The sequence below is a fragment of the Lissotriton vulgaris genome, chromosome 1_1 (genome assembly GCF_964263255.1).
Source record: "Lissotriton vulgaris chromosome 1_1, aLisVul1.2, whole genome shotgun sequence".
Taxonomy (NCBI): domain Eukaryota; kingdom Metazoa; phylum Chordata; class Amphibia; order Caudata; family Salamandridae; genus Lissotriton; species Lissotriton vulgaris.
The window spans coordinates 103,675,965-103,692,322 of NC_141685.1; the positions used below are offsets into that span (position 1 = coordinate 103,675,965).

At 40.8% G+C, this 16,358-nt stretch overlaps 1 protein-coding gene across 1 annotated transcript; it reads left to right on the forward strand.

The window, feature by feature from the left end:
• Positions 1-231: 231 nt before the first annotated feature.
• LOC147737606 (uncharacterized) lies at positions 232-3,284 on the forward strand. The gene is made up of 2 exons (XM_086934970.1): positions 232-2,490; positions 2,833-3,284. The coding sequence occupies exons 1-2, from the start codon at positions 1,604-1,606 to the stop codon at positions 3,110-3,112; spliced, it is 1,167 nt and encodes a 388-aa protein (XP_086791096.1). The 5' UTR covers positions 232-1,603; the 3' UTR covers positions 3,113-3,284.
• Positions 3,285-16,358: the final 13,074 nt, after the last annotated feature.

Sequence of the window (16,358 nt, forward strand, 5' to 3'; positions counted from 1 at the left end):
GTATCCTTTCTGAGCTTAATAAAATGTTGGAAATTCTACAAATCCTCACTCCTAGATCCAAGTACTCTCAGGCTACCATTCTACACTCTGCTCTGTCTGAAGAACGGCTCAACACTTTCAAAATTCTGCAATTCTGCTTTGATATGGCTTGTTAATTATTTTTGGGGATATTTACATGTATTAACTATTTAATTTTAATACTATAGGTGATTGAAATTACGGACGAAGAAAGCAAGATTTACCACCAGCCAACTGAATGTTAGTGCCATAAGAAGGATTATTTTGAAAAACTGAAGGACATCCAGCATTCTAAGTTTAAACAATTTCCAAAATCTAGGTGTGGCGAGGAAGTGGGAGCTGAGGAAAGTATTATACCTGTAAGTGAAGTCTCTAATTTTGCATTTCATTAACCCAGAGCAAAGTCATATATGTCCACACAGCATCGGAAATAGTGCCAGAAAGACCAATCACAACATCCTCATCCGAAATATTATCAGAAAGACAAATTGCCTCAGCATGACAGAATAACGTTCATCTAAAGCACGCATGATCTAAAGCATCATGTAATTCCAGAGAGAAAGCACACACTGCATAAAAGAAAGATATAACAAAAGGTTTCTTCAGCAAACCATCAAAGAAAAGACACTGATAGAAGACTCCGAAGCTGACACGCTAACTACCAAAAGATTGGAAAATCACCTTTCTTCAACAACCGTTTTTAACCAGTTACGCAAGTTTGAGACTATCTGCCTCGGGATATAACACCTTAACCCACTCTGCTCACTCTGGCGAAAACGTTAAAAATTTACCACTTTATTGTGTTGTTCGTGACCATCCTTTTTATTGTGTACTGTTCTGTAATTCTATGTAAATCGCCTCAACATTATCTGTTGTGCAGGAGTGATATGTAAAACTGTTAAATATAAAAATGGATTAAATGAGCACCATTGCGCCTTAGATAATGTAAATAAATCCTCGTCTTCAGAACTACAATCCTTAACCTTCCACCAAACATAGAAAGGGTAAAAGGAACTGATGTTCTGCGACTGGTGAGACACAATATTACTGTGCATGTTCTAATGTTCTCAATTACTGCCATTATGCCAGGGCAAAAAGGTACTTCTCAGCTTAACCATTAAATATCAGACTAACACCTTATCACTGCATTGTTAAGAACCTATACAAATAGATTTGAGAAAAACTTCAGTCACAAAATAAGTTGCTGCCGGAGAGGTTATAACCAAAAGACTGTTATTTGCTAGAAACATTTCGACAGGTGTTACAGGGCTGCATCCAGACATATTTTGCTCAATTTAAGTGTTAAGAAGATTACACACAATTTCATTTAAAGATAAATGCTGAACATTATCTAAACAAGCCCGACTCTAAAATCGGGTTCACTGTTACCGTGGCATATAAGCAAGAGAAAACTAAATGTAGAGATATTAACTCTAGGAATAAACCTTATAAAAACACGGGCTGTGAGAACAAATTCAGTGTTAAAACTCGCCTCAATCAAAGCAAAGTAACCCAAGTTGGGGAAAAAAGTTACCTGTGCCAAAAAAGATTCGGCCATAAATCTCATCTCACTGAATTTGAGAGAATGCACACTGGTAAAAACCACTCTCAGTGCTCAGTGTGCCACAAAAGTTACAGCCGTAAATCTCATCTCACTGAGCATATGAGAATCCACCATGGGGAAAAACCTTATCAGTGCTCTGAATGCCAGAAATATTTCAGTGAAAAAAGAGACCTTACTGTACATATAAGGACCCACACTGGGGAAAAACCTTATCAGTGCTCTGAATGCCAGAAAAGGTTTTGTAAAAAACAAAGTCTTTTTCAACATGTATTAACCCACACTGGGGAAAAACATTATCAGTGCACAGAATGCCAGAAATGTTTCAATGCCAAAACCCATCTCACTCGGCATAGAAGAACTCACACTGGAGAGAAACCTTATCAGTGCTCGGAATGCCAGAAATGTTTCATTGACAAAAACAGTCTCACTCATCATATAAGAACCCACACTGGGGAGAAACCTTTTCAGTGCTCTGAATGCCAGAAATGTTTCAGTGTAAAAATCAGACTCACTGAACATACAAGAATCCACACTGGGGAAAAACCTTATCAGTGCTCTGAATGCCAGAAAAGGTTTTGTAAAAAACAAAGTCTTTTTCAACATGTATTAACCCACACTGGGGAAAAACCTTATCAGTGCACAGATTGCCAGAAATGTTTCAATGCCATAACCCATCTCACTCGGCATAGAAGAACTCACACTGGAGAGAAACCTTATCAGTGCTCGGAATGCCAGAAATGTTTCATTGACAAAAACAGTCTCACTCATCATATAAGAACCCACACAGGGGAGAAACCTTTTCAGTGCTCTGAATGCCAGAAATGTTTCAGTGTAAAAATCAGACTCACTGAACATACAAGAATCCACACTGGGGAAAAACCTTATCAGTGCTCGGAATGCCAGAAAAGGTTTTGTAAAAAACAAAGTCTTTCTCAACATGCAATGAACCACACTGGGGAAAAACCTTATCAGTGCTCTGAATGCCAGAAATGTTTCAGTTTAAAAAGTAGTCTCACACGGCACATAAGAATCCACACTGGGGAAATTCCTTAACAGTGCTCTGAATTCCCAAAACATTTCAACCGTAAATCACTTCTAACGGCACATGTGAGATTCCACACTGGGGAAAAACCTTATCAGCTCTCTGAAAGCCAGGAAAGGTTTTGTAACCAACAAAGTCTTTCCCAACATTCAATAACCCATTCGGTGGTACATCCTTATCAGTGCTCTGAATGCCAGAAATGTTTCAGTATAAAAAATAGTCTCACACGGCACATAAGAATCCACACTGGGGAAAAACCTTATCAGTGCATTGAATGTCAGAAATGTTTCAGTGAAAAAATCAATCTCACTCACCATATAAGAACCCACACTGGGGAAAAACCTTATCAGTGCATTGAATGCCACAAATGTTTCAGTGAAAAAATCAATCTCACTCACCATATAAGAACCCACACTAGGGAAAACCTTACCAGTGCTCCGAATGCCAAAAATGTTTCAGCCGTAAATATGATCTCACTGAACATGTGAGAATCCACACTGGGGGAAAAACATTATCAGTGCTCTAAATGTCAGAAAAGATTCAGAGGTAGTGATGGTTACATGCACCATAAGAAAACACACCATCAAAAATACTTCAGTGCTCCAAGTGCCAGAAAAGCATAAATATTAAATGCAATCTCACTCGATAGGCACAGCCTCACTAACCATAATCAACTCCATACTGATGAAAACCTTATGAGCGCTCTGAATGCCAGAAAAGCTGCAGAGAAAAACGCTATCTCAACATGAGAAACTCCACACTGGAGAAAATCCTTATGCCATAAAAGCTTGAATCTGAAAGACAGTGTTATGCTTCATGAGAGATCCCACTCTGGGGAAAAACCTTATGAGTGCTCGAAATGCAAGCAATGTTTTGGTCACAAATTACTTCTCACTTGACATGAGGAAACTCACAAGGGAGAAAAAAGCCTCGTGTGTGTTCTGAATGTCAGATAAGGTTTAATCACGAATACAATGTCATTTCACAAGAGAGAATTCACACTGGACTAAAGCCTTATACAGGAGGGGAAAGCCAGAAACGTTATACTCAGAAAGGAGATCTCACTAAACATGAGAAATGCATCCACATGAGGTGAAAAGTAAGGTGTATCTTGAGTTGCAGAAAAGCTTCTAACAACCTGACTTTACATGAGAGAACACATATTGTAGTATCAATAGGATTAATCAAGAAACTCTTGCAGGATAACTTAGGCTGCCCGCATGCAACCTTCAAAGAAATTTAAGGCCTTGAAAATGTTTTAATTGCATCAAAATCCACAATTTGAGCATCTAAAAGTTACAAAACTCTTAAGGTCATTACTTGACACAAAGAAGTGTTCGTACTTGCAAACATCAACTAATTAACAAAAAATTCACAATATTAATGTCTTAAATTTTCTCCACCCAAAAGGGTTCTACTCACACTTGTTTCTTAACATATGACTGAAATCTAGATTTTCATGATAAGCTTAGGCCTAGGCGGTGTTCCTCAATGAAGAACTCCGCAAAGTGTAAAAAAAACTCAACCGCTCTACGTGGAGTTCTGCGAGCAGCGGAGTGTGTTAGGGTCATGCCTTTCGTGGTGATTTTGATCTCCAATTGTTAGTCCCACCCTGTAAAAATAATCGTGAATGGCACCATGTGCAGCGCAAGATGGTGCAGCTGCTTCTACTCGAGCGAGTGGTTGTGTCCTACCGCGACTACTCTCATTGAGAAATCCGATGACGAATCTCGCCAGGAAGTAGATTTTTCTTGCCAACTAGACCTTGGCAAGCGCGAGCAAGGAAAAACCTCATCAGGAGGTGGATTTTCCTCGCTCCAGTTAATGACGAGCGCGAGTGTGGAAAAAAACCTCGCTACGCTCCACAGTGCAGAGTTTTTAGTAACTATGCAAGCTCCGCTGAGTATATAAAACTCTGCTAGCGGAGTTCACCACCCGGAATTAGATAATATACAACAGCAGGAAAACATAACAAACCAGTTACTTACCTTCTGCAGATTCCTCGCCTTGTGAATATTTCCCACACGCCAGAATGGATCCTCAAATTTTAAAGCAGTGCTGCTGCATGCGGGGCTCTCCCTCAGCAATGGGAGCCCCGCACAGGCAGGCGCCAGCATTCTCCTTCGGGCGGCTTCTCCGGCGGCGGCGAGCGCGGGACTTCCTTTCGCAACCGAAAGTCCCGCCTGCCGTCAGGCACTACGGTGCCAGGCTTCCTGTTTTGCCATGGGCTGCTGCGGTGATCTCTTTTCCAGCAATAAGATGGGTAGGCTCCCTCGTAAGTACAAATATACAGCGGGTGGGCACACGTTTAATTAGGCAATGTCGCGGGGTGGGCACCAGCGCACACCAAGACGCAGGGTGGGCACCTGCACACCATAAATAATGAGATAAGCGGGGTGGGCACCCCAAAGGCTCAAGAGGAGAGGGGAATCCCTACATGGGGGATTCCCTCAGCCTGGGATGCAGCTCAGCGCTGCTCAGCCCCCAGGCTCTCCCTCGCTGGGGGCACTAAATCAAATCAAAAGCGCACCCAGTCTTCATATAAAGTGCAGGAAGGCTGTAGCAAGCCTTGGTAAAAGCACAACACAGAGCAATAGGTCCAAGAAGTCCTGGGCATCAGGGAGGGCAGTGTAGGGCCCCTGGGCCAGCACACAGGGCACTCCAGCAAGGAGACAGCCCCCATGGCGGTCCCTCCTGGGCCACACCAGCAACATGATCCAAAAGTAGAAGGGTCCCCAAGAAGTCCTCCAGGAATCCAGGGGCAGGGCAGGGCCAGGGAGGTAAGTCTTCCCCTGGGGTCCAGCAGCAGCACGCCCCTGCTAGATTCAAGTAGCAAACAAGAACATTTTCATGGGGTCACAGCCCATTATTTATACAGCTAAATCCCTTCATGACACTGCACAGGGATAGGAGAGAACCAGTTACAACTGGTTCAGGAGCACTTGAGCACTTTATTTTGCTCAGCTCCTCACCTCTATTCACAAGACAGGCCAGGGACATCAGACGCACCACAGTGGGTGGAGCCAGCATTGTGGAGGGAAGGCCCGCCCTATTCAGGTCCTAGATGCAACTCCTCCCTCCCATCTACATGCAGATCTCCCTATTCACCACCGGGCAGACCCATCCTGGCTCCTGGAGCCAAGCACACCAGCCAACTCCTGTCAATCACAAACCAGACAGTCAATTCACATTCACTGCACACAGAAATGCCAACTTCTAAAAGTGGCACTTCTCCACTAATCACATTAAATCTGCGCACACCATTGCGCAGCATTTAATCTCACGAGTCCGCACATACCATAACTTGCCCCTGCACTCCTCTCACATCAGGAATTATCATGGACACTCATCCCCCATGCATTCCTATGGGAGGGCAGGCCACTCTCACCACACGCACTCAGAGAGCACACACACTTTACACTGGGCCACAGTGCTAAAGTGCGCAGAGGCCGCAACTCACTTAACATCAGGTCAGAGTTCAAGGCAAAATGTTCAGGGGTGAACCTGCTGAAAGGACCAAGTCCAACAGTTTCGCAATAGGGTCAATGGTAGGGTAGGGGTCAGTTTGGGTGGGGTTGGAAGGATAGAGGGCAGCGTTATGGCAGAAGCAGACAGTGTAGCCATGTAGTGTTTTAAGGGTAGGTTGAGGTATGGGGGATTCGTTTTAGGGCGAGCAGAAAGGGCCAGTGTTTTGTGGGAACGGATGTTGGCGGTGTTTTGGGGAAAGGGGCTATGGTTTTCGGGGTTAGTGTTGTGGGGTTGGTGGCAGTGTTGTGGGGTAGGGTGACATGGAAAAGGGCTAGGCTATTCTAACTCCTATTTGTTCTTGTGTAGAGTGGTGAATGCTAGATTCTGCTGGTTATAGAGCTCTTGGGCTGTCTGGTAAGTACAATATACTCTTGCTTCTTCAAGTCTCCGGTCAGTCTGGGGTTCAGTACACTTCTGGGAAACTCAGAACCTTGTGGGCTGGATCCATATTTTTGAACTCCCACTAGAAAAGGGTGGAAGTAACATGTGCCCATCTCCCTTTCACAATTTGCATCGTGCATATCCTATCTATCCTAGACAATTGTTGCAAGTGTATAAACAAGCCCCCTTTCACAGGACTGGCCAAACGGAAACTCTTTGTTTTGTAGCACATTTCTGTTTTTTTATGCATTTTTCAAATTATTTGATTTTGGGGATATTAAGTGTTTACAACAGGGGTCTTCAACCTTTTCTGAAATGAGAGCCACTTCTGATCAGTGAAATAGGATAATCATCTCGCACATAGTTACCAGACAGTTTGTCAAGTTGGGCCTTTTAGATTGAAGACTAAACATCTGTCTGCGCCTTCCGCGCCATGGTGCTCCTATGATCTCGAGAAATGTAAAAGAAAATGTAGGCACCAATAACAATTTTGGAGGAAGAGTTACAGCCTGTTGTTCAACACAGTTAAATCACTTTCATCCTTTGGTTATAAAAATTTTGCAACTCCCAGCCAAAAAGCTGTGATGAACTAGCCGAATTCTTTTTTCCAAAGTAAATAAAATATTCCTGGATTTTAAGATAACACCAAATAATCTTCAGGGACAGATACAGTGGAGTAACGTACGGTGAATAAACTAACTTACCATTTCCTGGTAATGAGCACATTCACCCCACTTTCTGAAGAGAAAGTCTCTAATCTTATTAACACTATGAAATGTGGACCCTGCAGATTCTTGCCCGCCATCCGGTTTCATGTACTGTTTCTGCTCCTCTCACTTTGTTATTACAATGGTGCTCAAGTCTGGCTTTTTTCCCAGATGCTTGGAAAAAGGCATAGATTTTCTCACTTCTAAAGACTCTTTCCCTCGATCCATCAGGTGTAAAGAACCACAGATCCAAATTAGTCCTTCCACTTCCTGCTAAAATTTTAAAAAAGGTCATGAATCAGGAGATCCCCACCTTCTTTGAAAATACCGACTGTCTGGATCCTGCTCAGCATGGGTTTAGACCCTACTACTGTACAGTCGGCCTTATTGGCAGTAACTGAAGAGATCAGATCCATTTTGGATAGAGGAGATTAATGCAGCCTTGATCCTATTGGATCTTTCAGCCACATTTGATAGGGTTAACCATTTCTCTTTGGTAAGCCGTTTAGTAAGTATAAGCATCAACGGTACTGCTCTCAAACTGACCAGGTTGTTTTTGTCAAACAGAGGGCAATTGGTACCTTTGGAAGATTTTACCTCTGCCCCATTTTCACTTCCTTGTGGGGTCTCGGGGATCTTCAATAAGTCTGGCTTTGCCTAATGCCTACAGCACTCCATTAATTGAACTAATTCGCTCCTGCTGGTCTCCTCATTCTTTTATGCCAGTGATACCCAAACAGTAGTATCGGTTACTGTAGAACCTGAAAAAGTGGCAAAAGATTTTAGAACGACTATAAGTAGCATTGCTAATTGGATGCAGAAGAATTTCTTAAAATTGGATGCAGAAAAAACAGAGTTAGTGCTATTTGGTAAGGATTCCTCCTTCTCGAACACCTTTTGGTGCCCACACAGTATCGAGCCCCTTCCACTCCCAGTCCAGAAGGCTAGATTTTTGGGTAGTCGTCTTGACTCAAACCTCACTTTTATTGACCACTACAATCAGGTAACCTCTTCCTGTTTCCTTATGTTAAAACATTCAAAGAAAATCTTGGCCTTCCTTCCCATGGAGCTTAGGAAAAGTGTTATCCTGGCTCTTGTCGTTTCTAAAATGGATTATTTTATTGATCTTTATATGGGCTCCCAGTTGTTTTCTCAATAAGTTGCAAACAGTCCAAAATATGGCAGCAAGACTGCTGAAGAGACTCCCCAAATTCTGCTCAGCCTTTAAAGCCATTTAAGACCTCCATCGGTTGCCTATTAGGGAAAGAATTTGATTCAAAGCCTTATGCTGTGCCCATAAAGGATTAGTGGTGAATTAGTATAGGGCAATATAAAATGTATTTGAAGCTGGACATGTTGGTCTGTTAGTTGGGTTGAAAAAGATAGTGGACGGATATAGGAAGAGGGAAGGTTTTGCATTTATATAGCGCTTCCTACCCCTGATGAAGTTTTGAAGTGCTTTTCGACAAGTAGCATGCTACTTCAGAACCCAAAAAGATGAATAGATAGATCAATTATGGTGGGTAGGTTGTTTTATTGTATACACACAACTGTGCGAAAATTAATAAAATTCTGTTGTAAAGTTGTATCCAAGAGACAAGTATAGTCTCTGATAATAATGTATACAATACTGATAAGTTTTAAGTTGGCTTGCCATCATAGACTGATGCCCCGTAATGTTGATGCAAAGTCAGTTGTGCTGGAATATCTTAGACTCTTGTTGAATTGTACCATCCACCTTGTAGGTACTGCTATTTGTATCATGTCCACATTGTAGGCAGACACAAACGCCTACATTGTGCACTATTTATATTAAGCATAATGTAGGTGAGCAGATGACAGTAACCACTGTACAAGCTGTATTAGGTGCTTAGAAGTAGAGTGACATAGAGGGCAATAAACACTCCACTAACGCTCTCACTCGCTTAGTACAGACGAACACCAAAGGCCCTTGTACATAATGAGGCATCAGAGTGCACCCTCTTTCTGCGTCCCATGGTCATTTTGGCTTTTGTTCTACAGAAGAGGCTGCAGACACTTCCATAGCCCTTTATGTAGCTTGGATCACGTAGGAGAGATTCTAAGCAGGCATGCTTTCCTTTGTATTGGGCATGGCCACATTCAAATGTGGGAAAACCTTTTGTCTTGCGACTGCACTGTATTACTGACACTGGTGAAAGGGCAAACAAGCAGTCAGGAGGCGCACTGATTGTATACTCCCCACCTGCCAGGATGGTGACAGACCCCAACCACCTGCAGGGGAAACGTGCCACCTTGTTTAATAGCTGCCAGACACTTTACTTTGTAAGCAGACTGGTGGTTTACAACTGTACCTACGTTGGGGTACCACATGCTTTTTCCAGCATAATCTGGTGTACTCCCTCTGTGTGGGATGACAGCACCCCCTGAAGACTGCACTGTTGTGTAGTCTTTGACAGTGCACCTTCCCTGTAATTCTGAACTGGACCTTTAAATACGGTACTATTTTGTGTGCCTATTTAATTCAGGTATACAAAGAAAGAATGCGGTTCTACTTGTCTACTAGGGTAGGACAAGGAAGATTGAATTTCTATGGTGGCAGCAATGTTTTTGTCAAAGTGCTTTATGCCCTAAACACCCTCCTGTACCCTGAACATAATGAGATTATGTAGATTACACCTCTGCGTGCCTAATGCTGCAATTTGCATTTCAAGACCAGTGATTAATGTGGCTTTATCAAGTTTAAAGTCATTAGGCCTTCCCGACCTGTCTGATACTTGCATATGGAAAAGATGGGTCATTTGGAACCTAAAGATAGATAAACATATTCATAGGTCACGATTTAAGTCTGCATCTAAAATAAAACTGTAAATTAGGAGAGGTGATAAGTGAGATGTAAAAAGGCAGCCGCTTATCGAGCTGCATTTGAACATAGGCCTCCCTATATTATGAGATCTGTTCCTGCTTCAGTCTTTAATTGCAACAAAAACTTTAATACCCAGGCATGAAGTCATTGTCGAGCTGTTTAAATAATCCTCCTGTCTCCCCACCTCTTCCCCACTCAATTATTAACCAATGGCCTAGCCTGTTTGCCCTGGGCCCTAGGCAAGAAAGGAAATGTGACCCCTGCACTCTATTTGGACTGCGGAAAACAGCAATAATCATTGTTCTGTTGGACCCTCAGGCCTCTTTTTGAACTGTGACAAACAACAGTTACCAGGGTTCAGTGGGCCTTTAAGGCGCCCGTCTGGGACCTGGTGTCACTGCACCTGCTGCACCTTTGGGAAGCTAAACCCCTGCCTTTAACAGCTTCTATTCTAGCCCCACTGGCGAACCGAAACAGCCAAGTACTGTTCTGCCCTTTTCTGCAGGCACGCAGCCGTCTCTTCCACTGTAGGGAGTTAAGTCGCATGAATGCAGCATGCGGGAAACAACGATTTTCTGAGGCAAAGTCAACAAACACCTTGTTTGTTCCAACCAGAATCTATTTAAAACCAGGGACAAAAAAAGGTTCTTCGTCATCCCTTGCTTATCAAAGGGGTAAAACAGATTCATCTAACATTACAGTGTACCACATAAAAAAATTGTGATTCTGTGTACAAATTAAAACTAGCATGCATAAAGAAAGGGGAACCTTAAGCCATAATAGCCATTTTCCCTACCCATACTTCTAACACATCTTATACAAAAAAATGCTAACTACACTGTCAACCGGAAATAGTCATTAGCGCCTACTCATAAGCAAATGCCATTTAGAATTGTCTTTCTCTTCAAGCGTTCAAAAGTAAATAGATATAAAAGCAGCATTGCATTTTTTTATATTGTGTACTCTTACCAAAATTTAGAGCATCAATTTTATGACACACCATAGAAAAAAGGAGTTGTTTATATATACTAAACCTCCAGAAACGTTCGATTAACCAGTTATAAAGTCACGTCTAGCTTAGTTAGTTTATAGTCTTCTTTTTTTTAATAGAAATTATTTCACATTGTTACTGGATCTGCATGGCTAAACACTTATAAGGTCCCAAAGGCGAGACCTATTGGCTACGCCAATGCTTGTTATTGATGGAGTACAATGAGCAGCACTTTTGATTAGGTCCTGAAGAAAGCCACAAACACCTCTTTGGAGGGTTAATAGGCTGAAACATGTTGATCTCTTATTAACACTAACAGTGCATACATATTTCTCCCACAGTGTCCTGTTTTTAATCCTGGCCCAGGGGCGTACAAATAATGGAAACCATATACCCTTTAGCAAGTTTTAACTTTCATTCTGCTGCCCCCACTACCCTGAGCTCATTATTGTGGTATTTAGTATACCTTTCTCTATAACAAAACATGCCTGAACTCATCCCTCTCATTGAGGCGGTTGTACCCCGTACCGTGACTAGGTATAACGGTGGGAGGAGATTCCGAATGAGGAAGCGTGCCAACTATGTTGGGTGAGGGAAATCTTCCTTTAAAAGGGATATTTCATCTTAGCTAGGTCTTCATTTGCAGCAGTAATCCTCAGAGACCGAAGGGTTTCTTGATTGTGGTAGTAATACATTTTTACCCCTTCATTGTACATTTAAGCACACACCATCCTTGAAATGTTGTGATCAATATAGGAAAAATACTCTGTCCACTGAGAAAATGTGTTAAAATAACGGAAAGTTGATAATCACATTTAATACCTTCTCAAACCTGGGTTTATCTAGAAGAGAAGTCTGTTAATTCTAGCAGATTTTTGATACCACAAGGTATAAGAAATTAGGGGATCTTTATCTGATATCTTAATCAGTAAATTATCTGAAATTATTAAACATAAACGTTTGCAAGTATTATTTCTAAAGATAAAGGAAGTTCTATATTTGTTTTTTCTGAACCAACCCCAGTGTGTATGACCACAATAACCACCTCTCCCAAATCAATATTGTACTTGGTTTAGTGAGAAAGCTAAATGATCTAGGAGAAACCAGGAAATGCGTGTCAGTGTTTTTCTTAGGAAGCTTTAAGTTAGAGAGTGAAAACACATTTTAGAATGCCCCAAAAATTGTGATGAGGATATTTCAATATGTATGACAAAAAGAATAGGTACATTTCATGACAATATTGAAATGGGAAAAAAAATAACAGTAACAAATATTTACACCACATGACAAAAATATTAGAGACTACATTTCAGCAATATAGGAAATTCTGAGGTTCATGTATTAATAATCCATTTGGTAAAAGTGGTTGCTTGTGGAGTCAGCACACTAATGTGTCTGTGATTGCTTTTAAATAAAGGCATTTTTAATGAACCCCATTTAACTTTCAGATTCACAAACGTCCCCTTGGGTTACTACCTCCTGTTACTGTTTTTCATCCCACATATGGTTTCAAAGCATAATACGTACCTTAAAGATGTATTACATATTCAGAAGGGAAACTATTAACATTCCCCTTCCAAATTCTGAATTGTTAAATGGGCTTAGTACATTTTAAAAAGGGGTTTAGCATTTGCAAACTCTGTAAATTACCAAAGCAGTGGATTTTTGAACAATAAAACCCTTGGTACAAGAGGCAATTTTTCTCAATTCCCTCCAAATTAAGTTTGCTAATAATGTTAGTTGAATGATAACCTGTGCACGTACCTATTTAGTGTTAGTGTTACTTAAGATCAAATAAAAACCATCACAAATGATTCTTACACAATGCTTAAAGACAGAATTTCTGACATCCAGCTTTAATGTTTTGTTTAATATATTTGCAAATGTTGTCACTTAAATAGGAAAGCATCTAACGCGGTCTCTGGACATGAAATAGGATGTAATCATAATCTTTAGATACATTTTCTGAGTTTTAGGAACAATGTGTGTCTTCTGGGTTTACTCTGAACCACTATAATAAACATACTCAATCCTTTAAGATTTGATCTGTTTGTACGTGTAAGACAATAATCTAGATTTAGACCAAGGATCAATTAGTGTTATCGCAAATAAAACTGTAATAGAACTGATATGAGAGATGGACCTTCAAGTATTATGCCTAGTCAATTTATTGAACAAACTATGGAGTTTAAAAACTGAATAGATTAGATCCCCAAGCATTGCCTGACCACTGTATTTTACAGCAATAGATTACCAATCAGCACGTTTTCTCTAAGTACAATTCACTCATCTTCAATTTTTCACGGAGCTCATGCTGGGTCTGTTTGAACTCTTTTAAAATATGACATTTAAATGTCCAAAAGTTCAGGAATTCTAGTTTCAAGCCTGGTCAAACCTTAATGAATGCTATACCTAAAGATGCCCTTCTGTTCCTACATTTTATTGTGCACCATGATTCAGAGATGGCATGTTTTTGCTTTCGGAGGTAAAATTCCAAACATGTTAATTGTTGTTGCCATCAAACATTATCACTAAGTGAGAAGAAAACAACAAGTGGTCCTGTGATGGTTGCTGGAATGGGCAGTGTTTAATCAAAAGGTGGATTGAATTCAAGGTTAGGTGACAATTTTACAAAAGTGTATGGATGTTGTATATATTTCAAATTGTTGATCTCCAAAAAGGCCTAAATCAATAAATTGAATTGAAATTCAAGTTTATCATTGAATCCTTTTGTTGGAAAAGATGTGATTTTGAACCCCATGAGGCAGTTCCTTTCCAAAAAGCATTCAGGTTGTAATAATGAGTCAAATAATGCTGAGGAGGTTAAAATATTCAAATTTAATTCAAATTACACATGAAATGTTCATTGTTCAATATAATTCTCGTAGTAATTTAGTGTGCAGACTTTATTGCTTAAGGAAAATAATTAATATTGCTTGTTATTTATGAATGTTTCTATTGTTGAACTTTAAAGATTGCCCGAAATTAAGAATTGTGCTCTACCTAACTTTGCTGTGTTACAGTATTTAGATTTTTATGTACAACTTTTGTCTTTTATATGTATAGCAACTGATGTTTTGTTTTGCTTTAATAATCGGCTTATTTTTATTAGGTTTTATCATTCAATAAAATGTTTCAAACACATCAATTGGTAGTTGATATGTATTTACAACTGCAGCATTTTTATTGTATGGGCACTTTCAAAGAGGCCAAAAGTATAGTCTGCTGGATGACGGAGGATGACATTGGCATCAGCAGGGAGAGGTTTGGGCAGGTGATTGGGGGTATATGTAAGGTTGGAAGTAGGGGAAACAAAGCATGTACATTGTGTGGACTGTGACTCCTGGAGTTATTGTGAGGGATACCATGCTACCCTGTAAAGGAATCCCCTAGTGATTATGATCAACAAACTTTATTCAGTTTTATAAAAAAGAAAACGATAAAAGTCATATATAAAATGCTAAAACATCTTCCAAGTTACAGATTGACAAATATAATATTCTAAGTTAATCAAATCCCAAGATAAAAATTCATGAATCACAGTACAGAAGTTAATCGCAGCTTGACCTGAGTCTAACAGCGACCAGTAAAAAGTTAAGCGTATGCAAAACAGTGTCATTAGAGAGTAGTTGTAAAAAGATAAGAGCTGGTCTCACCCACCTAAAACCCGCTTTTTTGAGAATGGAAATAATCATTAACTTTCTAGGGACAGCATAAAAACTACAAAACATTATAAAGTGCATCATGTCCTGAGGAGACTCACTGTTGCAGCCACAGGGCATGAGGCACTGGCCTCTGTGGGAGCCACGAGGGTGTGCCAAGAGGAAATGGAAAAGGTGGAGCCGAATCCGGGTCATTAGAAAACGTTCATGGATGCTTTTAAGCCCTAGAAGATAAGGTTTGTTGGTTGGTACAGTTTTTGACACGATGTACTTACGCACATTGGGCTAACACAGCTCATTTCCCTCTCTACCACAGAGGGTCATTCTTAAAAAACACTCTTTGACCAGAGAAAGGTCCCTCTTAAACATGCGCTCAGGGCTAGCAAATAGTTTCCACCTATCCTGGTAAGGCCAACTCTTATATGGTAAAACACGTTTACAACGCAACTTTATTTCCGTATACCTTCACACCGCATACCATTACAACTAAACTGCCATTACTCCGCAATATTTTTATAACGCATACCATTACATCTTTTATGCTTTTACCACGCATGCTTTTACAACGAAATCTGTTGTAAAAGCATGAGTGGTAAAAGTATATGTTTTTAATATTTAATTTTAAGGTAAGTATTTGGTTTTATTTTGGGGTGTTGGGGTATATGTTTTAGGGGTTTAGGGGTATTTTAAGGGTGGGTTTGGGTTATGGGGTGCACAGTGTATTTTTAGAGTATGGTATTTTTAAATTATAGGGTTGGTTTTGGGGTGCTTGGGTATTTTTAGGGTTAAGCGGGTAGGTTTAGGTTTAGGGGTGTAGGGGGTTTTATTAGGGTTCAGGGTGGATTTGGGGTTATGGGGTTCAGGGGTGTTTTTAGAGTTCAGGGATAGGTTTGGGATTTGGGGTACAGGGGTATTTTTACGGTTCAGGGATAGGTTTGGGTTTTGGGTACAGAGGTATTTTTAGGGTTAAGGGACAGGTTTGAGATTTGGGGTACAGGGGTATTTTTAGGGATCAGGGGTAGGTTTGGGTTTTGGGGTACAGGGGTATTAGGGTTCAGGGATAGATTTGGGTTTTGGGGTACAGGGGTATTTTAGGGTTCAAGGGTAGGTTTGGGTTTCGCGGTACACGGGTATTTTTAGGGTTCAGGGATAGGTGTGGGAGTACAGGGGTATTTTAGGGTTCAGGGGTAGGTTTGGGTTTGGGGTACAGGGGTATTTTTAGGGTTCAGGGCTAGATTTGGGTTTTGGGGTACAGGAGTATTTTAGGGTTCAGGGGTAGGTTTGGGTTTTGGGGTACAGGGGTATTTTTAGGGTTAAGCGGGTAGGTTAAGGTTTTGGGGTGTAGGGGGTTTTATTAGGGTTCAGGGTGGATTTGGGGTTATGGGGTTCAGTGGTGTTTTTAGGGTTCAGGGATAGGTTTTGGTTTTGGGGTATAGGGGTATTTTTACGGTTCAGGGATAGGTTTGCGTTTTGGGTACAGAGGTATTTTTAGGGTTAAGGGACAGGTTTGAGATTTGGGGTACAGGGGTATTTTTAGGGATCAGGGGTAGGTTTGGTTTTTGGGGTACAGGGGTATTAGGGTTCAGGGATAGATTTGGGTTTTGGGGTACAAGGGTATTT

Excerpts from the sequence above, each read along its gene's own strand:
- LOC147737606 (XM_086934970.1), top strand. The coding sequence starts at position 1,604 with ATGCACACTGGTAAAAACCACTCTCAGTGCTCAGTGTGCCACAAAAGT. Across the intron at positions 2,491-2,832 it reads TGCTCGGAATGCCAGAAAAG|TATAAAAAATAGTCTCACAC; the intron begins GTTTTGTAAAAA and ends GAAATGTTTCAG.